The sequence below is a fragment of the Hyalella azteca genome, unplaced genomic scaffold (assembly GCF_000764305.2).
Source record: "Hyalella azteca isolate HAZT.00-mixed unplaced genomic scaffold, Hazt_2.0.2 contig13701, whole genome shotgun sequence".
NCBI lineage: Eukaryota > Metazoa > Arthropoda > Malacostraca > Amphipoda > Hyalellidae > Hyalella > Hyalella azteca.
The window spans coordinates 87,761-111,987 of record NW_025943613.1 but is presented as its reverse complement, the minus strand read 5'-3'; the positions used below and the strand labels follow the sequence as shown (position 1 = coordinate 111,987).

General features: G+C 38.9%; 1 protein-coding gene across 1 annotated transcript in view; it reads left to right on the top strand.

Annotated features, from left to right (window-relative positions):
* Positions 1-2,534: 2,534 nt before the first annotated feature.
* Positions 2,535-24,227, top strand: part of LOC108676178 (tyrosine-protein phosphatase non-receptor type 4) — a 57,122-nt gene continuing 35,429 nt past the window's right edge. The window contains exons 1-13 of the mRNA XM_018164228.2: positions 2,535-2,769; positions 6,701-6,906; positions 7,554-7,667; positions 11,719-11,785; positions 14,776-14,949; positions 16,141-16,261; positions 17,052-17,139; positions 17,756-17,908; positions 19,336-19,431; positions 20,405-20,532; positions 21,441-21,554; positions 22,936-23,051; positions 23,901-24,000. Coding sequence (XP_018019717.2) covers positions 6,703-6,906; positions 7,554-7,667; positions 11,719-11,785; positions 14,776-14,949; positions 16,141-16,261; positions 17,052-17,139; positions 17,756-17,908; positions 19,336-19,431; positions 20,405-20,532; positions 21,441-21,554; positions 22,936-23,051; positions 23,901-24,000 — 1,475 coding nt within the window. The 5' untranslated portion in view covers positions 2,535-2,769; positions 6,701-6,702. The remainder of the gene's footprint in view (positions 2,770-6,700; positions 6,907-7,553; positions 7,668-11,718; positions 11,786-14,775; positions 14,950-16,140; positions 16,262-17,051; positions 17,140-17,755; positions 17,909-19,335; positions 19,432-20,404; positions 20,533-21,440; positions 21,555-22,935; positions 23,052-23,900; positions 24,001-24,227) is intronic.

Here is a 24,227-nt window from a genome sequence, read left to right as displayed (position 1 = left end):
CTATTTGGGAGAGCAAGGTCAACTGTCAAATTTGACATATTTTTCGATGATCTCACTTGGTAGTGTGCATTGTCTCTCTTTGGATCTTAATATTTTCCTGCTAGATGGCCAAGACCTAGTGTTTTGGCATTAGTTCGACGTGCTAATGTATGATGTCACCATTTCAACCATCAACGAACGCATGGAACTAAAACAAAGCTTAATATAAAGGAAAAACTAGAGAGGTGACGGAATTACCCACGATGTCGGAATATACCGCGTTTACCCTAAGTTGTGTCCAACTCCAACTTGCAAGTTGCAAGTAACAGATACAGATCTATTGAATTAATAAAACATGAACATGAGTGGAATATAGCCTATCTACCTCTTGAGGCACAATTGGATCTTTCCTGCCAATTTTGGAACTGGGAAATACCTGCTAGATGAATAACTTTCTATCTAATCGTTCATTAAACAGGTTTCAATAAAGACCAAAGAATTTGTTTTATTGATCAATATTAATTATCAATTAAACAAATTCTCTGGTATAGTGGTCTTTAAGGAAACCTGCTTAAAAGAACAAATTCTGCCAAACTATACTAATTTATTCATTGAAGTGCATGATTGGGTTGCAAGATTCCAACTGTAGTAAAAATTTTAGATTTGTCACTTTAGAGCTTCAAGTTTTCAGTGGTAAGTTGGAAAATTCCATTCCTGCACATGAGTTGCCCACTTGCCAGTCACTTCACTCATATTTTAAAACAATTGGAGAAGTAGGTAGGAAAAATAGAATAGCTGCTTAAATTTTGACAGAATAATTTTATCAAATCTTTATATAGTTTGATCACTGAAATATAAAATTATTGTTGGAAAATGAAAACTATTTTTGGTAGGCATGCTACATGTTATTGATGATACTGCAGAGAGTATCAAAGCACAGAATTATTTGACTATCTCAAATTAATTTTTTAGTCCTATTAGTATTAGTAGACCAGTAAAGTATCATGGATACCATCATTACCGTTAATCACACATAAGCAATTATTTTAAATCTTGAGTAGATGAGGAAATTAAAAATGAACAGATTCTAAAAAAATATATGTTTTTTTTCATTATATATATTAATGATATTTTAGAAGTATATATGAAGGTGCTAATTATAAGTAATTTTTACTGTTAATTTTATCCAGTCACTGTTTGTCACATTCATCTGGATGTAATGCAGGACCAAAACTTGGACTCAGGTCGGTCATCTGATTGGAGTGATAGATTTATGACCAGCCAGAATCATACAACCTATATTTTCCTTTTTGTATTGAAATACTTAGAAACTCAGTTTCCAATTTTTAATTTTAAAATATTTAGAATCAAGTGAGGTACTACAAACGGAGAATCATATTATAAAAAAAAAAAAACATTCCTATAATTTCAATTTGGCTTAATAGTTTTATGTATAATATTTGAGCATGCAAAATTGTGAATGTTAACTGATATTTTAATGCATTGAATATTGAATATCTTAACTGCCATTCTTAAATTTCTTTTCTGGATGCTCTAAGCATTAGAGTCAAGAGTCTGCCTACATATATCCTTCTTTCTATTCTGTAGTGTACTATGTACTTTTTCAAACATTTAATGCTGCTTCAATTTTTTATTGAAGCTTTTATTTCTAGCACTAAAATGATCTTGAATAAAGCAACAAATGAGTTAAGTTTGTAGCTTTACTTTGCTCTGGTTAAGTAAGTAGACATTATCAAAATTATTTAGCAATTAGCACTTCACCAAAGATAAAGCCTCATCAGGATTCAGTGACAGCAAAAAGCTGATGTGGGTCCAGCAGTAGCAATATTGTGGACGTCATAGTTTAGAAACTAGTATACTAAGCTGGTTCTCAATAAATAGATTTTGTTTTTATATCAATCCTATTTGTACTTATATGATACCTACCTACCAATCAAAAAAACTGATCTAATCAGAAATCTAATGACTGAAAATCTACAAGAATTGCTGTACAAAAACTCTTTTTTGCTGGTTATACAATGTTCAATAATGATACTATACTAACAGATGGTAGCTGCCCTCTGGCATTATTGCTGTGGGAGAAGACTCTTTTATTATTTTGTTTAATCTAGAAAACATTTCAAGATTTATGTTGTTTTAATTTTGCAGTGAACAGAATAACTGATATTGTGTGTGTGGTTCATATGCTGCTAATACAAATTTAATAATTCATAAATTAGTATTAAATACTAATATCACTTTCAATGAATCTGAATTGCAAAGAATCACTTAATGAAAGCGATAAAATAGTAATAGAGGTTAATGTTTCTAAATAGGTATCTATTTTTCTGGATACCATTTATGTGACTTATGAAGATAAAATCCTACACAACTTTTATGAGACCCAGTGAACCAAATTACTGTACTCATTTCTGTAGGTATGCTCTAGAAAAGCAATGCAATGTTGGGCTTTTCTATTTAAAACTTGATGAGTTTGCTTTAAACTTCTGAAACGTTTTAATTCATAATAATTATTTTAAATATTATCTGTTTTACAGCCAATACCCTTGAATTTTGCAGAAAACAAAGAAGTTTAAAACTTTTGTTAAAATTAGCAGTGCATTCTGAATTGAAATTCAGAATACTTGAAATAAAATATTTCTGAAGAACTGGGTCAATACTGTGGTTGGTTTGGTTGACAAGTGGTAGTGCTGGTGATGCTGTGCAGCGCTTCAGTGTCTTGTTGCTTCCAGGCTGTTCCATGTTATGAAGGAGGTCCCCTGTGCTGAGGTGAGTTTAATATGTACTGAAAGGTTGTCTACATACCAGGGCCTATACTTTAAAAAAAGTTAAGAGATTGTAAATTCAGTAGCCAATCATTGACGGCCTTTCAAGCAAAATCCACCAATCATAGACAAGGAAATAGAGTGTAAGTACTTACGTTCTCTTAGCGAGTTTTGAAAGTATGGCCCCAGAGCATATACTTTCAAAACTCGCTAAGTGAACGTAAGTACTTACGCTCTATTTTCTTGTCTGCGATTGGTGAATTTTGCTTGAAAGGCCGTCAATGATTGGCTGATGAACTTACGATCTCTTAACTTTTTTTTGAAAATATAGGCCCAGAATTGTTTATGAACTGTATCCTGTGTGTGAAATTTAATTATTGGCACTGAATAACATTGCTGAAAAGTAACGATAGTTGCAGCAATATTTATGGCACAATGATTTTAACTGGGATTAACTTAACTGAATTGTATAGTTTGAAATTTGCTTATCAAAGAAATGACCAAAATAAAACGAAACAGTAAGAATTCTGATAATTTTATTTTGAGTATTTTTCACGTGCACTAAGGCATAAAATGAATGCCATTTCTGATGTTAAAGAATTGATTCTATATGCGGTATACGGTATATACACACGCTCGAGACTCTGGGGAAAGTTCAGATGGGTCTGTGGAGATCATATACACGAGGATCTCTTCTGGAGCTGGTCTTGTTTATTAATGTAAATATTTGTGAAAGATCTTGTCGTGTGTCAAATATGTCAGCTTGAAGACTCCTGGCCTTGTTTTTTAGCGCATTTTCTCATGTATGGGAAAAAAGCGCTTGCTCGGCATGTCCGTCCGTCTGTCTGTCTGTCTGTCCGTCCGTGACTCTTCACGTTTTCGTCGACGAGAAAATGAAAATGCGCTTTCTGTCACTCAATGCAGTGAGTAGTGAGTTATATTTTTTTAACTCCTACGGTATCCAAAATAAAGGATTGAACGATAGGAAGCTAACTTATCAGGCAGTTAACATGGTTTGAGAACTTGAAGGGCATCTGCAGTTTCTATGTTGCATGTGTAGGAAGCTATCGTCTGTCTGTGTACGTACGATATTTACGTAAATCGTTGCATGCAACCGGATACACACCTACGTTGATAACGCTTGTCCTGTTGGTGAAAACTGCACGTCAATGTAGCCATGGCAGATATAGTGCACCGGCTTCGATACAGAGATTTCTGCTCACCAAGACGCTGTTCATCTCAGTGTAGAATTACCTGTTCGTGTGGATGCGTTCACAGCGATCTTAGTGGCTGGCTGTCAATGATCAAAGGCAGCTGTATAAGTGCAGTCGTATGCAGCTGTGTTGGTGAGCTGGTGTTGGTGGACTGCCAAGCTGCTGTGGCAAGGCTGTCCCCAAATGTATCTATAGCTGCAGTTGCCGTTTCCGTAAATGCTGCAGCCCTTGCTATTTCAGGTGTCGGGAAATGGCTTTTACATTGATTGGAATTTCTCGAGAATAAATCATATTATTTCATCACCATTTGCGGCGATTGCATGCTTTTATGTAAGGCAGTTTAAAATAATTAACATATAGATGATAGCCTTAATGTGTGAAGAATTATACAGAATTATCTAACAGAATAAGTTGCCAATTACAGCATAAAATTCTTTTTCTATGGCTTCAAAAACTGTAAATTTATATTGCAGTTTTATTATTGAAATTCAAGTTTCCTACTTCATTATACATTTTTTGTGTGAACAATATAAATATATTTTTTTATAACAGTTACAACTAACAAACATGACTCATAAACCTCGTTCGTTCCATGGTCAAATTTGAAAGCTATACAAATGCCTGTGGTTTGAATTGTGGTCTTCAGAGCGGTATTCGGAAACCAGCAACTTGTTCCGTCTTGCCTCCATTGCCTACCTCCCAATTCTTTTTTGTTTTAACGATTTATTCATCTTGAATCTCTTTCTTAATTCCCACTGGGATTTTAAATCAATGTCTTTTGACATCGTGAACAGTGACGCTAGCCCAAGCTATTTGGCGAAACTCGTGAAAGTTCAAAACTGAACTTTTACCGATTTGTTCTTAGATCTTGACCATTATTATAGTTATTCGTTAGCTTAATTTGTGGAGTTAATTGGATGATTTTCTGCGGGTGTTTAATTAAAGCGTGACATATTTCCCCGCGCATTGCGATGGTTAATTATTCGCTTATACCGTCGAGCAACATGTTCTTCAAGGCAGCTGCCGCACACGGTCTGAATTTTTCTAACTCTAGTATTCAGGAGAAATTTCAATGGATTGTTGATAGACTAATTTATTCGACGATTCCCATTTATTTTGGGAATGGATTTTAATAAAACAATTGTTACATTTGCACAACACGGCCGTTTTAACAAGGATTTTATCCTCGCTTCATGTTTGTTATTTAGTTTATAGTATACCGTCCTCCATTGACGGTACTCGATGGAAGCATTTCAGCTTCCTCTGAAATGCTTCCTCGATGGAAGCATTTAAGCATATGTCGTGGCCATATGCCATACTGCATTCCCATGCTACCGTAGCATGGGAATGCAGTATGAGGTATAAACCACATGAAGATGTTTTAGTTTGCTTAAGACCGTCCTCTACGTGAAGAAGCATTTCAGCACATGTCGTGGTACAACATAGGAATTCAGCATGCGCTATAAACCACATGAAGGTCTTTTAGTTTATAAGACCGTCCTCTACGTAAAGAAGCATTTGAGCATATGTCGTGGCGCAACATAGCATTTGAGCATATGTCGTGGCGCAACATAGCAATTCAGCATATGTCGTGGCGCAACATAGCATTTCAGCATATGTCGCGGCGCAACATAGCATTTCAGCATATGTCGTGGCGCAACATAGCAATTCAGCATATGTCGCGGCACAACATAGCATTTCAGCATATGTCGCGGCGCAACAGAGCAATTCAGCATATGTCGCGGCGCAACATAGCATTTCAGCATATGTCGCGGCGCAACATAGCATTTCAGCATATGTCGCGGCGCAACATAGCAATTCAGCATATGTCGCGGCGCAACATAGCAATTCAGCATATGTCGTGGCGCAACATAGCAATGCAGCATAGGAATGCAGCATGAGCTATACGCCACATGAAGATGGCTTGGGCCAAGGATGTTAGTGGCACACCAATTGACCGCATCCGGCGCTGCTCTCGCCACACCTGAGACTCCATGTTGCGTGCATTGCACAGAAAAGTTGCTAAATATAACGTAAAGTTCTGTTCTTTGGCTTCAAAATGCTAAATATAACATAAAAATTATGTTCTTTGGCTTCAAAATGCTAAATATAACATAAAAATTCTGTTCTTTGGCTTCAAAATGCTATATAATATAAAAATTCTGTTCTTTGTCTTCAAAATGCTAAATATAACATAACAATTCTGTTCTTTATAGCTTCAAAACTGTCAATGGATAGCGCAGTTTCATCACTGAAAGTTGAGTATCCTATTTCAACCTAAATCTTTTTGCGTGACGAATGCAAATGTCTCTTCTGCGATAGTAAATAGTTTTAAATGGGGTTTCCGGTGCCGTTATTGTTGAATGGTTCTCCCATATTATTAAATGATTTCTTCAACGAGTTGATAGTACTAAGATTCTACACGAATTATTATCAATTGGGTTTCTATTGTTCCAGATATCTAATATTGTAGAGAAGAGCTCAGAGAAATAAGTGAGTATTTGTCCCAATAGCGAAACACTTGTATGCCCTTGTGTGGGTTATTTTTACCCAGTTCAGCCTGCGAAAGGGCGTATCGATGCTACGTCCGTTTTCAGCTCGTTAATGGGTAATAAGGTGGCAATATTTGGTCAATATGAGCCAATTATTTTCTGATTGAAGAAATAATTTGAAAAAATACGATCTTCTAAGTTTTTGGGACATTTTGTGCTTTTGATGCAGCGATGGTGGAGGGTGGCGGTGAAGGTGGCGGTGGGGTTGTAGCGGCGGTGGAGGTGGCGGAGGGTAGTCCTGGGACGGTGGGGCGCGGCACGGGCGGCCGTCGGTACGGCGTGCGGGCGGCGGAGGTGGCCGTACACCGCGCCCTGACCGTCATCAGGGTCGAAGTGCTGCTGCTCGACGACTCTCCGCACGTCTTCGAGATACAGGTGGGGGGGATTGGTTTGTTGTGGATCCCGTGTATTGGAGATTTGGTGGGGGGTGGATCCTGTGTTTGGGGAAAGTGGGTCCAGTATCGGAGGGGAGGGACCTTGTCTGGGGAGGAGGGTGGGTCCCGTGCTGGGTGGGGGGAGGTGGGTTCCGTGTCGAGGCTCACGGGATAGGAGGCGTATATAAGGGGTCTGCAGAGGAGGGGGCGTGCCAAGGGGTTCCTTTTGTAGGGGATTCTGGGGATTGGAGGGGAGTTACTCGACTAGGAGTGAGGGGGTGTTCAGCATGATATATGAGTTATACCAAAGTTATTACCTATAATCTGAATAAAATACCTTTTCAGTACTTTGAACACTATAATTACCACCAAGATTATAATGATTGCTTAAGACTGTTAGTGATACCAAATTTATAACCTAATAAACCTATAATCTAACTAAAAGACCTTTTCATTACTTTGAGCAGTTAAATTACCACCAAGATTATAATGATTGCTTCTAAGACTGTTAGTGATACGAAATTTATAACCTAATAAACCTATAATCTAAATAAAATACCTCTTCATTACTTTGAACACTATAATTACCACCAAGATAATAATAATTACTGAAGACTATTTTTTTTCTTCGCTGGCTGGCGCTTGCAGAAGCAGGCTAAGGGCCAGGCGCTGCTGGACCTCGTCTTCTCGCACCTCGAGCTGCTCGAGCGCGACTACTTCGGCCTCCAGTACCGGGACTCTAGGGCACCTCCGCCCAACCATGTCAGTACACTTCGTAATTATCGTCCTGTATTCAGATTAGTTAATGCCATATTCGTATTAAATAGTCTTATATTTAGATTAGTTAATGCCTAGGGCACCCCAGCCCAACCATGTCAGTATACTTCATAATTATCGTCCTGTGTTTAGATTAGTTAATGCTATATTCGTATTATCGTCTTATATTTAGATTAGTTATTTATATTTAGATTAGTTAATCCTCTTCCGCCTGACAAGAGTAACCGGGGCAATATTGTCACGCGCCTACTTCCCAAAAAGGATACGTTCTAGTGAGCGCAAAATGACTTGCACTGATGGTTGCCGCCACGTACGACAACTTTAAAATGTTCTCTGTTGCGTACAAACGTCCTCAGGTTGCTACACTCAATAGTTTACGTATAATTTAAGTTGAAAGTTATGTTCTCGGAGAGTGACATACGGCGGTAGAGGGTTAAGTTGAAAATACAAACGTCCTCAGGTTGCTACACTCAATAGTTTACGCATAATTTAAGTTGAAACATGCCCGGTCGTATTATTTATATGATTAATCTTTCACAAATTTCGTATTTTTATTATTTGAATTTTTCGCTTTGCGACATTCAACACTCGTAAATAATGGTGTATATGTTGACTTGACTTAATTGATGTGTGCATCACAACTGAGTATGGTCAATGATTTGAAAAATCGGGAAGTTTGTCTTACCCTTAGTTGCTTCTATATATGTCTCTGTTCAATTTTGTCTCTGTTCATTTATGTATCTCTGTTCAATTTTGTCTCTGTTCATTCATGTGTCTCTGTTCAATTTTGTCTCTGTTCCTTTATGTGTCTGTTCAATTTTGTCTCTGACTCTCTGTTCATTTATTTTTCTGTTCAATTTTGTCTCTGTTCATTTATTTGGCTGTTCAATTGTGTCTCTGCTCATTCATGTATCTCCGTTTAATTTTGTCTCTGTTCATTTATGTATCCCTGTTCAATTTTCTCGGTTCATTCTTGTGTCTCTGTTCAATTTTGGCAAAACTTATTGATGGCATACATCCTCTTTTTTAGTCGCCTTGAACGTCCCAGCTCATGACCATCAAAGTGCATGATAGCCACGCGATATTTCTAGTCCGCCATCAGCACTGTAATTCTGTCAGACCTGGATTAAGCACAAGACACCAAGTGCTAGTGTTGTATCCACGTCAGCAGATCTCGGTGCGTGAGACGATCGCGTGTTGTGCAAACGTGATTTGGTAGCGTCTGTGCAATCCTGCATGCTAGTCTCCCATCTAGATGTTCACGCCCTCGATTTGAGTCAAGTTCATCTGCTTTTAAAAGAATAAATAGCGCAGAACTGCCTGAAAAGTGCATGAATTTCTCGATGGAGGATGAAGTGAATATGCTTAACCCTCTATACCGCTGATAGTAACCGGAGCAATTTCGTTACATGCCCACTTCTAAAAAAAGATACGTTGCTAGTGAGCGCAAAATGACTTGCACTGATGGTTGCCGCCACGTACGACAACTTTAAAATGTTCTCTGTTGCGTACAAACGTCCTCAGGTTGCTACACTCAATAATTTATGTATAATTTAACTAGTAAGCTATGTTCCCGGAGAGTGACATGCGGTGGTAGAGGGTTAAAGCTGGCTGAATCTTGCTTGGAACGTATCGTGAATTTTCTGCATTGTTGATATGCTTGAACTTGGCTTATTGCTAAGTTGCTAAGTAGTAGCTTAGCTTTAAGTAGTAATAGCTTAGCTTATTGCTAGTAGCTATTGCTGCTATTGCTTTTTCCATCTATATGCAGTGCCAGGTTTTTAATATGCAATTATGCATTTCTAGCTGTGTGAAGTTGTACGAAATGGTAATAAGTTAATACTGGTCAGGGAATAATTAACGCAGCCTAACTCCTTCGCAGTACGTTATTGCTTACCAATGAAGATGACGCTCAGAAAAATGAACTGATCAAAGTGTCTAGATAACGATTCACTTCATGCATTTAGGGTTGATACCTACGCCTCTTAACCGAGAAAAAAACTGACTCGGGGCTACCCAAACAAGGCCAAACGAACATCGCAATTTAGACGATTTCTCACTGATTCTTCCGGGTGTGGAATCTGTTAATATGCTAGGGCCAACGTGAACGAGTTGCTAATGGGGTCGTCAGCTCACACCTCATCATGCTAAGCAGGTGCTAGTGAATTACATTGAAACATTACGAATTAACACATTAATACTAGTGAATTAACACATTAACAAGTGCGGCTATGTCGTATTCGGAGCGTATTTCATACCGGTGGTCGGATTTATGAGCAGCAATATAACAGTTACTGTTATATTTATATTTAGCAGCTACGTATTTTAACACCCACCGGTGGCTCGTACCGCACTCAATGTGGTAAAACAATGCGGCATCTTCGGGAACAGTCTAGAATAATCTTGCAAATAGTCTTGTTTGAATTGAATTCTTCAAGTATTGAAAAGCAAATCTATCAAATTTTTTCCAAGCAACAAATGATCTGTGCAACTCATTCTTCAAATAGAACACAAAAACGTCCTCCCTAACACAAAAACGTCCTCCCTAACACAAAAATGTCCTCCCTAACACAAAAACGTCCTCCCTAACACAAAAACGTCCCACAAAAACGTCCTCACTAACACAAAAACGTCCTCCCGAACACAAAAATGTCCTCCCGAACACAAAAATGTCCTCCCGAACATAAAAATGTCCTCCCGAACACAAAAATGTCCTCCCGAACACAAAAATGTCCTCCCGAACACAATAATGTCCTCCCGAACACAAAAATGTCCCCTGGAACACAATAATGTTTTCTCGAACGCAAAAAATGCCCTAACGAACACAAATATCTTCTCGAACACAATGTCCTCTCGAACATAAAAATATACTCTCGAACACAATAATATCCTTTCGAACACAAAAATGTCCTCTCGAACACAATAATATCCTCCCGAACACTAGAATCTGTTCCAATGAAGTGTACGTGAGGCAATTGTAATGCTTTTTATTGAGTTGTGAAGTCAGCAGGCAAGCGGGTGTGTGCTTGTTTGTTTAATTAAGTTGAAGTGCGAACGCACGCTTTACGGCACTCGATATGTTCAAGCTTGTACGAGAGTCGAAACTTGTAGCTGAAGATTCGTACATGCTTTTCCTTGTTCGTTACTATAATCAGAATGATTTCGTAAGTTAAGTAAAATGAATTGTGTGTTACTGTAGTAATTAAGTGTAATTGTAATAAATTACAATTACCCGATTTCGTCATCTATGTATGATTGAGATATAGCGAAAATTTTATGAAATATTCATATTATTCAGACTAATGTGTGTTCATATCTTGTATGATGTGTGGCAAAGTGGCATACACCGCGTCGCGGCTGTGTGGCGAAGGCGTGACGGGTTAACTGATATAAATTGTGCCACATAGCGGCCACTCAGGCTCTATACTGCCATGCTGCTGCTGCTGCTCTATTGCTGCTCATGTTCTGCTGCTCTATTGCTGCTCATGTTCTGCTGCTCTATTGCTGCTCATGTTCTGCTGCTCTATTGCTGCTCATGTTCTGCTGCTCTATTGCTGCTCATGTTATGCTGCTCTATTGCTGCTCATGTTCTGCTGCTGCTCATGTTCTGCTGCTGCTCATGTTCTGCTGCTCTATTGCTGCTCATGTTCTGCTGCTCTATTGCTGCTCATGTTCTGCTGCTGCTCATGTTCTGCTGCTGCTCATGTTCTGCTGCTCTATTGCTGCTGCTTCATAACACCTCCTCCCGTTCTCTTCCATATATTTCTCTTCAATTAACATCTCGTGCGTTGGCCTGGTTACGTCGTAAATACGTTAGAAGCTCCGCAGTGAGATATAAGGCGTGAATTTTTTATCTTTCTCAGGAAGTCATTCATTACTAAAGACTTGAAAAAGCGTAGATATTTTTACCTAATGTTACTTCAGGACTAAATTCTATACTTAGCACTATCAATTGAATTAAAATATCTTCCGTCGGATAATTATTAATGATAAAAATAGTAATATTTTTGTAGTAGTAATAATAATATTTTTTCAGAGATGGCTGGACCCGCTTAAATCAGTGAAGAAACAACTCCGCATTCACAGTCGGACCATCGACACGTGTAAGTTCCTTTATAGAGTCCAGAATAATCCTGATTGTTTTATGGTTCTTCATTGTTGTATGATGGATTATTTGTTGGGTCTTTTGCTATTGCATTCTTTAATTTTGAACATACGCCTACAACTCGAGTCGCTTAATTTTATATGTTTGCAATTAATAGTCGTGCTGAAATTAATAAAATGATTGTGTAGTACTCTATGATGAGCCATAAAGCTCTATTGTACCAAGATTATAATAGATAATATACGATGATTTTTTTGCATTGCAAACGTATATCAATTTTCATATGACACTTAGGACATATCAATATACTAATCCATTTTACGTTTCGTCCCGGTCGCATCGAAATGACGGTAGGAAGCTAACCTCCCGGCTCCATTTTTAATAATTTTGATGTCGTTTAATACGCATAGTATAGAGAAATGCCTGCAAATATTAGTCCAAGTACTGAGCGAGCTGCCAGCTTGCCAAGATCCTGTCAGCGTCTGACAATCAGCTGTGCCGGATACGCTCTCGCTCAGACAAATACGTGGGTTACGTTGTCCGAATTGCGACGCACGTTCTACCCGCAGCATGAGCAGAGACCGAACCTATGCGCCCTTATGTTGGAAAAACTGTGTCAGTACAAGTGCAGAAAGTGAAGCAATAATTGGACAAAGACTCGCTCATTTCTCAGTGTGTATGCTGTACATGGTCAGCGAGAATGAGAAATGGTGTCTCGCCTTATTCAATCATTTACTGTATTTTAAATGCAAGTCAAAAATCCGGGAATGTTGCTTTTTGAAATGACTCGTTACTTTAATAAACCTAATGATATTTGGCATCAGTAACACGAAACATGCTTCAGATATAGAGATTTATGCTCCACACAAACTCAAGGATGTATCAAATGCGTTGCATTATAATTACACGTCAATAATTTCGCTAGGACTCATTACAGATTCCGCGTTATCAAGACAAGCTATTGCAATATCCTCAGTATGGATGTTTCAATGGCATGGAGAAAACGAAAAATATAACTCAGTACTCACTGCAGTGAGTGACAGAGAGCGCATTTTCTCGTCGACGAAAACGTGAAGTCACGGACGGACGGGCAGACGGACATGACGAGCACAATAGGGCATTTTTTTCCATAAATGAGAAAATGCGCTAAAAAGATGGGTCATGTTGTCTAAATAGTGACACGCCTGATGTATGTATCACTGATACTACTTCGCTCTTTCGGACCAAGCTGGGTCAAATGACCCAAATAAGGGTAGAAGTGCATCATTTTTTAGACCAAGTCTCACTAATTTACTGAGTGTACAGATGCTGACAGTGCGGGAGGAAAGACGGCTGGTAGAGAGAGCAGGACTTAGCTCTCTCTGGCCACGAGAACTTGATTTTAGCCCTGACTATCTATTGCGTCGCATACGTTACAACTCCATTGTCTTTTGCGTCGAATACGTTACAATTCTATTGTCTGTACGTCGCATACGTTAGAATTCTATTGTATGCACTTCGCATACGTTACAACTCTATTGTCTGTACATGCCAGAATGTTTTACAGCACCCACTAAACAGTGAACCTATTTTGTATGGAAAAATATAGATTTTGTTTTCAAAATTCATACAACTTAATCGTGTTATCGAGCTGTTTCTAATTTGCATACAGTTTAGAAGTATAACGCCTAACACTATGCGTCTTGAGACGTGGATATTCCATACCTTAAATGAATGTAAAGGAATATATATGTTCTTTGTTTGACCTATTCCTCAACTAATTAAGTTTACCCTAAAATTCCAGGCTCAGCAAACGGTATAGCCTTGTTGATTAATACTAAATAAGTTCTTTAATATTAATGAGTGATATTACATTTTTGTGCTTGTTAAGCAAGGCCGGGTGCACACCACACTGCCACAGGCATATATGCCAGTCGATATCCTGTCTAATTTCTCTGGTGAATTTCTATAAAAGCCTTCACACCATGGGCATGGCAGTCGGCGAATGCCTTGCACGGCTGGTGTGAATGCTTATATACAGAAATGTATTAAAGAAGATTTGAATGAACCGTTACTGGCGCGGCAGTGTGGTGTGAATACGGTTTTGAGGTCTCGCAAACTCCAGAGACTGATGACGATGGTGTTCTTAGTGAAGAATCTCTTACTGAGACTGATCTCTTACCTCTGATCTCAATCTCTTACTGATCAGTTTCAACATCACTATCACCGAAAAAATAGTGGCTTGCTTTTGAGGTTGTCACTATTTTACTACAATTTTCTACAGTACTGATAGGATTTATTTATTAGTCAACGATTGTATGCTTAATGTATTTTTTGCTAGCAAACTAAGTGCATTACTAACTAGTATGAATATCGTGGCGTGGTGCTATTTAGGCTAGATACCTTAAAATTTTGCCATAATTTAATTTTACCCATTCTGCATTTTACTGCATTTTAATCATGTAAAAACAATGCTCAGTGGCTTTCGTGTCATTGAACTTAAACAAGGCCATGCATCTCTTAATATTTTCATCTGATTCTGAGCGAGATCGAGCAAATCTCAGCTAAATAAGCATGAACATTTGTTATTATTGTGTGAAATTCAATATAACTACGAGGACTAACCCTTTTATTCATAACTCGTGCTTTGCGATGGAACTTATGGCATAGAATAATAAATTTTTCTACATAAAAAATCAACTTGTGCATACGAATATTTCATGATTTGGATCAATTGTACGAGCGGCAATTCCATTATTTGTTCTTTACCTGGATTCTGCTGCGCCTTAAATAACAATTCTGATAGCCGCACCAATCTTATTGAAGTAATTATGTTTTGCAGGCGAGCTGCCGATGATATACTGTAAACATAGAAATGTGTAATTTTTCACAGAATGACGAATGATAATTTACTTATTTATTTCTTAATCGAGCTGCCGGTATCCTGAAGATAAAAATATAAAATTTTTCATATAATAACGAAAGGTAATGTTATTCTGCATTCATCAGGCGAGTTACCAGTGCTGTACCTACGTGTAAAGTTCTGGGTGAGCGACCCAGGCCGCCTGACAGACGAGTACACGCGCTACCACGTGACACTACAGCTGCGACGCATGCTGGTAGATGGTTCTCTACCTGCACCTGATACCACCGCCGCCCTGCTGGCTTCATACGCACTACAGTGTTAGTGACGTGGTGGTTCTCTGTTAGTGATGTTAGTGTGTGTTAGTGAAGTGTGTGTTAGTGACTCTATGGTGTCTTAATTAAGAGGCGTGCTGGTGTGGAGGAGGCTACAGTATGTGGCATGTGGCAGTATGGGCTGCAGTGTGTGGCATGTGGCAGTATGGGCTGCAGTGTGTGGCATGTGGCAGTATGGGCTGCAGTGTGTGGCATGTGGCAGTATGGGCTGCAGTGTGTGGCGTGTGGCAGTATGGGCTGCAGTGTGTGGCGTGTGGCAGTGTGGGCTGCAGTGTGTGGCATGTGGCAGTGTGGGCTGCAGTGTGTGGCATGTGGCAGTATGGGCTGCAGTGTGTGGCATGTGGCAGTAGATAACATTCAGTATGTGGCAGCAATATGGGCTCCAGTATATGTACGTTGCTGACTTCATATGCTATTATGTGCAAGTGCAGAGGAACGTTTCTATCATGTTGTTTGTGGGCGGGGCTTAAATGGGGCATTAGTTGGGTACCCTCAACCGCACAACTATCCAGAGCTGAGCTCAACATGGGATGTGGTTGTGAGACCTCCATAGCAACGGTTGGGGTTACAATTTTACAACTTAAGCGTTGTAGATCGGTTGTTGGTTGTTTACAATATTTCCAACATAATCGTTGTGGAACGGCTGTAGATTCTTTATAATATTTCCATAGTTCCAACTTAAGCGTTGTAGAACGGCTGTTGNATGTGTATAAGAGAACGGCTGTTGGTTGTTCACAATATTTCCAACTTGAGCGTTGTAGAACGGCTGTTGGTTGTTCACAATATTTCCAACTTGAGCGTTGTAGAACGGCTGTTGGTTGTTTACAATATTTCCAACTTGAGCGTTGTAGAACGGCTGTTGGTTGTTTACAATATTTCCAACCTAAGCGTTGTAGATTGATTGTAAGTTAGCTCTAATGGTTTTAATATGCATTAGCATTGTAGAATGGCTATTAGTTGATTCTGATGATTGCAACTATTGCATTGTGGAATGATTGTTGTCTGATGCCAGTGACTCTTCCCGAATCATTCGTAACTTCCATTATTTTAACATCCTATCATGGGTTCACTGGAATATATTTATTTGGGTATGCTTTTTGAATTTAATTAGTCTCATTATAAGATTGAAGAAATGAGAAGGCGCTTGTAATAATGAAATATTGTGGTGGTATGCAGCTGATTTAGGAGACTACAGCGCCACGGAGCACGGCACGGAGTACGTGAAGGAGGCAGAGCTGCTGCCGCCCGTGTCTCCTCAAATGCTGCCTAAAGTCGTCGAGCTTCATAAGCTGCACAAGTGAGCCCTAGTGGGGTTATGGGTTAAGTTTACTAGCGAATACTAGCGACTAGTGAGCCCAATGTGGGGTTATGGGTTCAGAATACTAGCGACTAGTGAGCCCAATGTGGGGTTATGGGTTAAGTTTACTAGCGACTAGTGAGCCCAATGTGGGGTTATGGGTTAAGTTTACTAGCGACTAGTGAGCCCAATGTGGGGTTATGAGTTTAGCTTTCCAGCGACTTTAGTGAGCCCAATGTGGGGTTATGGGTTTAGCATACCAGCGACTAGTGAGCCCAATGTGGGGTTATGGGTTTAGCTTACTAGCGACTAGTGAGCCCAATGTGGGGTTATGGGTTTAGCTTACTAGCGACTAGTGAGCCCCACGCATGGTAATCGGTCTCCTTTACTCGGGTAATGGGTTTACTCCACACGCTACACTGCACATTACCTTACTGCAGTGTGTAGCGTGTGGCCGTAGCAGTCAGTTTAACTGCCGGAATGAAATCATATCATCTCGATGCCTGATGTTTTTAATGCAAGTTAATAAGTTAATGCTATGAAGTTGACATTCTTCACCTCTTTTTTTTCATCAATCGTAAGAAATGTTCTGAAAAGTCGCCGAAAATATGTTTTGATGTAGTTAGACAAATATGAAGTACGTGATACTGTAATTACCCTCTTATTGAAGCATTTGTATATCATACAGAGGCCAGTTATTGAAGCATTTGCATATCATACAGAGGCCAGTTATTGAAGCATTTGTATATCATACAGAGGCCAGTTATTGAAGCATTTGTATATCATACAGAGGCCAGTCTCCCGCTGAAGCCGAGTTTCAGTTCCTGCGGCACGCCAAGCGCCTCGAGCTGTACGGTGTGGACCTGCACGCTGCTAAGGTTCATTGTGTTCACCATCATTAATTATTTTATTCCTATTAATTATTATATTAATTAATTATTACATTATTTATTTTATTCATTAATTATTTTAATTAGTTATTTTATAATTAATTATTCACCATCATAAATAGCATAAGTCGATTATTGTCTAGACGTTTATTGTGTCTATACTGATAGTATTGATTATTATTTGGTTAATGCCCCTACGAAGACATTAATGTGTTTATTTATATTATCATTTAAATCAGATTTATTTGCTTTAATGTCGTCACATTTCTTGGTTAGCGTTCCTATGGAAACATTAATCGTCCTCGTTGCTATTAATCTTCCTACGAAGACACTAAGCTATGTTCCTTCGGAGACATTAACCTATGTTCCTGCAGAGACATTAACCTATGTTCCTATGGAGACATTAACCTATGTTCCTGCAGAGACATTAACCTATGTTCCTATGGAGACATTAACCTATGTTCCTACGGAGACATTAACCTATGTTCCTACGGAGACATTCGTTCTCATTACAATTCGTATCCATGGTCTGACACCTCAAGTTATAACCTGTACCTATATAATGAGCTAAGCTGTGCCATGTTTCATAAGTTGATTTATTCAGGACTCAAGCGACCGGGACCTGAACCTGGGGGTGACATCGAACGGCGTCGTGGTCATCATGAACGGCGTACGCATGAACACCTTCTCGTGGGCCAAAATTATCAAGATCTCCTTCAAGCGGCGGCAGTTTATGATGCAACTGCGCCGAGAAATGGTAGGTACATATGCTCTTCGCTCTTTAGTTATACTTCATATTGCTCTCTAATTCAGTTTCATCGCTTCATATTGCTCTCTAATTAAGTTTCATCGCTTCATATTGCTCTCTAATTAAGTTTCATCGCGAAGATTGCTATTATCCGAATTTTATTAAGGCGTTAACCCTCTACCGCCTGACAGGAATAACCGGAGCAATATTGTCACGCGCCTACTTCACAAAAAGGAGACGTTCTAGTGAGCGCAAAATGACTTGCACTGATGGTTGCCGCCACGTACGACAACTTTAAAATGTTCTCTGTTGCGTACAAACTTACACAGGTTGTTACACTCAATAGTTTACGTATAATTTAAGTTGAAAGTTATGTTCCCGGAGAGTGACATACGGCGGTAGAGGGTTAAGTTGAAAGTACAAACGTCCTCAGGTTGCTACACTCAATAGTTTACGTATAATTTAAGTTGAAAGTTCCCGGAGAGTGACATACGGCGGTAGAGGGTTAAGTTGAAAGTGCAAGTCCTCAGGTTGCTACAATCATTAGTTTACGTATAATTTAAGTTGAAAGTTCCCGGAGAGTGACATACGGCGGTAGAGGGTTAATATGTGCACTGCTCGGGTTGATGCATTTAGAATATTTTTGATGCAGAGCATTGACACAAACTTAATTTTAGTTTTAATTGAAGTGCTAGCTTGTCAATATCTTGCGGGCTTCTGGCAATCAGCTATGCTGGAAACTCTCATTATTGCCATCACGTGAAATGCATCCCATTAGACATGAAAAAAGTGAGCCCAACCCGCCTTTTACTACTCGCACAACTGATTTTATATCTCCAAAATATTCAGAATATTTTTCGAGAATATTTCTGCTTGTTAGCTGAGTGCTCACTCTTGCTGACATTATAAATGATTCGCCTCTGGTTTCTTGACTAGAGTTGGAGCGCCTGAGCTTTACTTTTTTTTTACTACTTTACTTTTTTTTAACTGAACTTTTACTACTTTTTTACTATATACTTACTCTCCTTTTTTTAACTGAGTTACGTGTGTTTCGTATTCCACGAAGCACACGTTGTTGCGTAGAAATTATTAGCTGTATAGGATTAATTGTGAAAAGTTGAGGTGCTCGAGAGAAAGAAATAGATCTGTCTTTTACTTATCAGTTCAGTAAACTCTTTCCAATAAAAAAGTGTATGAGCAATTTAGTGTAGCTTATCCCAATCAGTAATGGATCTTTTTTGAGTTATTTCTCTTCAAGTGAAATATTTCTCATCACACTGCCGTTTTTACGGTAAACTTGCCCTCGATTATTCTTTGAACATGACCGTGTGCTGTCCGGGGCTTGAGTTGAAGTGTTGAATCTGTTGATCTCATAAGTGTTGAATCTGCTGATCTCATAAGTGTTGAATCTGTTGATCTCATATCCGCGAGGTTAGGTTCAGGACGGCAGTGACAGCGAGCTGTCCCACGAGATCGCGTTCATGAAGCCCGCTTCATTCTTGCAGAACCTGAGGAAGAAAATGTGGGGCAAGGTAGAGAGTGAGTGGTGTGTTCTCTCGCATACCCCACTCTCAACCCCTTTGCTTTTGATTAATGTTTTTTCAAAGGATTTGATTAATATTCCCCGCGTTTACGTTTCTCATAGACATACCTTGACATACCTACAATCCATTTTGACGCAGCTTTTAATGCAACGAAAGTTTACGTTTTTCAAAGACGTACTTTGACGTAACTACAATCCCTTTTGACCCAGCTTTTAATGCAACGAAAGTTTTACTCCCAATCCTATTTTTGCAAGTGAGCGCTGGTTTGTATCCCTGCCTTGGCATTCCCCGAGTAATTTCTTTGACTTTTATGTTGGCAACCCTAAAAATATTTGACTGAGAACAAACTGTCCGGCTGTCGAGTTTAATCTTGACACTGAGTTAAACGATTTATTTTTATTTTTGAAAGCAGCAGCTTCATAAGACTGATGTGATCTTAGAGCATAAAATGGCCTTGTAGTGATAAATAATTAATTTATTGACCTCAACGCCGTATTTGAATTGTGAAAAATATAAACCTGTTTATTTTTACTAATTTTTGTTGGGTGTTGAAAAAAGTGGTGCGTGATTATGAAAGTATTAAGCATTTCAGGTTTACTTATACGTATAAATCTACTTGTCAGATAGAACTTTTTGCACTTAGCTGTTATTATATCATTCCGAGTATCATGTTCCTCAACTGAAGTACTTAAATAAATAGCTAATTTTCACTGAAAATCCTTTATGTACATTGATTGCTAATCTCCAAATGTTTTTCCTCCCAGACATGAACATTAATATTTTAAATAAACCCATATAAAACCCTGTACTATCTAATGAAGTGTCCAACTGGTGTACTGTACGTTACGTGTTACAGTGCGAGTCGTACGAGAGCGTGCTGGTATTTAAAATAAATTTCATACCTTGTACAATCAAATGAAATGTATAACTAGTGTAATGTACTGTAATTTCCGTCTTACAGTGCGAGACGTACGAGAGTGTGCTGGTGTTCACGCTGCCATCATACCGAGCGTGCAAGTGTCTGTGGAAGTCTTGCGTGGAGCACCACACTTTCTTCCGTCTTCATACGCCCCGCCCGCCACCTAAAAGGTCCGCATGCTTCTCATTATATTCGTATGAAATATTCATGATGATTTTAGACATATTTACTAACTTCAGGTAGTAAACCTTTTTTGGTATTTTAGACAAACTTCCTATGTTCTAATTCATGTGGGACATGTAAATATTCATGAACTTATTGTTCCTTTTAATGACTGTTTAGGCTTCCCATAACATTTGTGTGAATGATTCATGTTGATTTGTGATGAATTTACTAACATTAGTATTCTTCATTTGGGACGAGAATATCTACTTTGAATTATTTTATTTTCATTACTGCCTAGGATGTCACACGATAGAAATGTTGCATGGTGGGTAATGTAGGCCATTTTAGTAGATTATGGCATTTAAGTAGAGTGTGGCCAATTAAATAGAGTAGCGTCAATTAAGTAGAGTGAGACCGTATACCGTAAAGTGGATACAAAAAGTATCCGACACAAAGGAAAAACTACATACTTTTGAACCTTACAAAAATTATACAAAATTACAATTATTAAGTAAACATTTAATGATATTGTTGTTTTGATTTGATATTTGTATTTCCCATGTAAGTTTACATTAGAATAGTATTTATTTATGTTATTTTGCTAAATAAGCTTGAATTAAATGAAGTTTTCCTTTTTGTGTCGGATACTTTTACAACCAGTGACCGGTTAAGTTCGGTAATGTTGAGTATGGCCAATAAAGTAAGGTACTGTACACTGTACAGGCCAATACTGTACTGTAATGGCCAATAAAGTAAGGTACTGTACACTGTACAGGCCACTGCTGTACGGTAATGGTATGGTACTGTACACTGTACAGGCCACTGCTGTACTGTAATGGTATGGTACTGTACACTGTACAGGCCACTGCTGTACTGTAATGGCCAATAAAGTAAGGTACTGTACACTGTACAGGCCACTGTTGGGTCTGGGCAGCAAGTTTTGGTACAGCGGCCGTACGCAGCACCAGACGCTGCTGGAGGCCAAGAAAACGCTCGCCTCGTCTCCAAGTGTGCGAACATTTGTCAGGTGATCCTTGGTCCTTTACTGGGCTGTGTCGTGTTATTGTACATAGCAGCTTAACCCTCTACCGTCGTGTGTCACTCTCCGGGAACATAACTTTCAACTTGAATTATACGTAAACTATCGAGTGTAGCAACCTGAGGACGTTTGTACGCAACAGAGAACATTTTAAAGTTGTCGTACGTGGCGGCAACCATCAGTGCAAGTCATTTTGCGCTCACTAGAACGTATCCTTTTTGGGAAGTAGGCGCGTGACAATATTGCTCCGGTTACTCGTGTCAGGCGGTAAAGGGTTAATGACTTTGAAATAACGTTCAATTCAACGGTGATGTAACGTCAGTTGTACGATTAGTAGGATTTATTTCTTGCAAATGCATCACTCAGTCTTAGAAACGCTGTATTTCTTCATCTTCATTTTAAAAACATTTTAACGACCCTCACTGAAACGTTACTTTTCGGCTCAGTCCTCTCATCTCATGATCATTTTCGAACGTATTGTATGCAGAGGTGGGCAGTAGCGCGCTACATGTAGCGGCCGCTACATTTTCAGTAGCGGTAGCGGCGCTACATTTCAAAGTAGCGCTGCCCAGCTCTGATTGTATGATATATTTGGTATATTTGATCGCAGAATAATGTAACAATTTAAAATTTTTCGCTTGTACAAAGCAGACTTTCTAATAACATGTGTGGGGTGATGATGATGATGCGCCAACCGAAATGTTTGCTGCAATTTTGCTGATCATTGAAATGTGGACATTTTTACCATGAAAAATGCAATTATCGATTGGTTGTGAATTTAAATTTATTGAATATCAAACATGCAATCCCTGCTTTACCTTCACCTCGGAAATTTGATACATCATAGTATTTCATGTCCTGTTTCCTCAGAGTTACTGGAATGAGTGATGATTATATCGATATGCCGCTTGCCTAGTTGTTACTAAGTCCAACGTAAAGTTACGGATAAATTACGCGTAAATTTTACTAGATTAATTATAATAATGTTTATCAATAGTCTGTTCTTTGTGTTATCATTTTTAGTTTTTGAATATATTAACAAGAAGACGTGTCAGGCTACTGTGTTGTAGGTCGCTGTCGAATCAAGCTAGTCTGGTAACGAACTTGAAGATATAAATGATATGTAAATAAGTAAATGACGATCTGATTATATAAATGGTGAGGTTAATACACCAGTAATGAGTTGAGTTTATAAGTATTTAGGTGTATCACGCTTCTGTGTTGTAGGTCGCCATCGAATCGAATCAAACTAGTCTGTTAACGAACTTGAATATATAAATGATATGTAAATAATTAAATGACGATGTGAATATATAGATGGTGAGGTTAATATATCAGTATTGAGTTGTATAACGCTGCTGTATTTTAGGTCGCCATCGAAGCAAGCTAGTCTAGCAGCGCTGAGCACCAACGGCGCGGCGGTCGCTGGGGGCCGCGGCAGCAACAGCAGCCATGCCGGCAAACGCTCCCACACAGCCTCTGCAGGTATATTATCGCTTCTCTCTTAATAATTTAATTGCAAATAATTCTTTTAATTGTTATCCATTGCCCGGGATTTCTCTACAAGAGAAAACGTTTCGTTGTCCAGCTGGACTCCGACCTGGACGGAGCTGGACTCTAAAACGTTTTCTTTAGAAAGAAATGGTGAATTTTTGTGATATTGTCTTTGTTTTTAAATTTCTTGCGCGTGATTCGTTTGTACACTGTAAGTGCAGTGCACTCCATAGCTTTCTCTCTCTCAATAGAATTAATTGCAAGAACTTCTCTAATAAATGCTATTTTATTTCTTTTTTGGTGCATCGATGTCCAATAGTAGAATTATTCTGATTTATAGGCCCTTATTTTGCGCAGTTACTGCATGCAACTTCATGACTTCTTTCTACTCAAATACCTATTTTAATGTAATGCCAACTTACCTGGTATTCGTCAAATAGTTACTCGGGTATATTTTTATTTTAAAATACATTACTATGGTCATACTTGTGTTTATTGTTGTTTCTTTATAAGTATTAAAACTTGTTTTAATTATTTTACTTTTGTTATTTATCAAAATTTGGTGTTAATTATTGTAACATGTGTCAGTTATTAAAGTAATTTGTTTTTGTAATAAAACTTGTGTTAATTAATAATATCACTCGTTAGCGGTCCACAAACGTATAAGAATTGTCTACAGTATACTTATTAGTCGTGAGACAGTTCAAAACAGGTACCAAAAACTTAGCAAGTTTAAAACTAGGCGTATTGTAAGCCTAGTTATATATAATAATATAATGTGTTAATTATTATCACTTGTATTAATTATCATCACTTGTATTAATCATTAACTATGAGCAGGTCCCGGCACGCGCAGTCGCAGCGACAGTTGCGGCTACCGCGTCACGTCGCTGCCCGCCACACCCAAGCTCGCCTGGACCGAGGGCGGCAACCACCAACTGTGAGGGGTGTGGTGGTGGGGAGGTGGTGTGAAGTGGGTTGGTGGTGGGGAGGTGGTGTGAAGTGGGGTGGTGGTGGGGAGGTTGTGTGAAGGGGGGTGGTGGTGGGCAGGTGGTGTGAATTGGGGTGGAGAGGTGAAGGAGATGGTGGGAAGGGGGGTTTTGGAGTGGAGAGGTGGAGGTGGTGGTGGTAGAAGTGATGTGAAGAGGGGTGGCTAGGTGGAGAAGG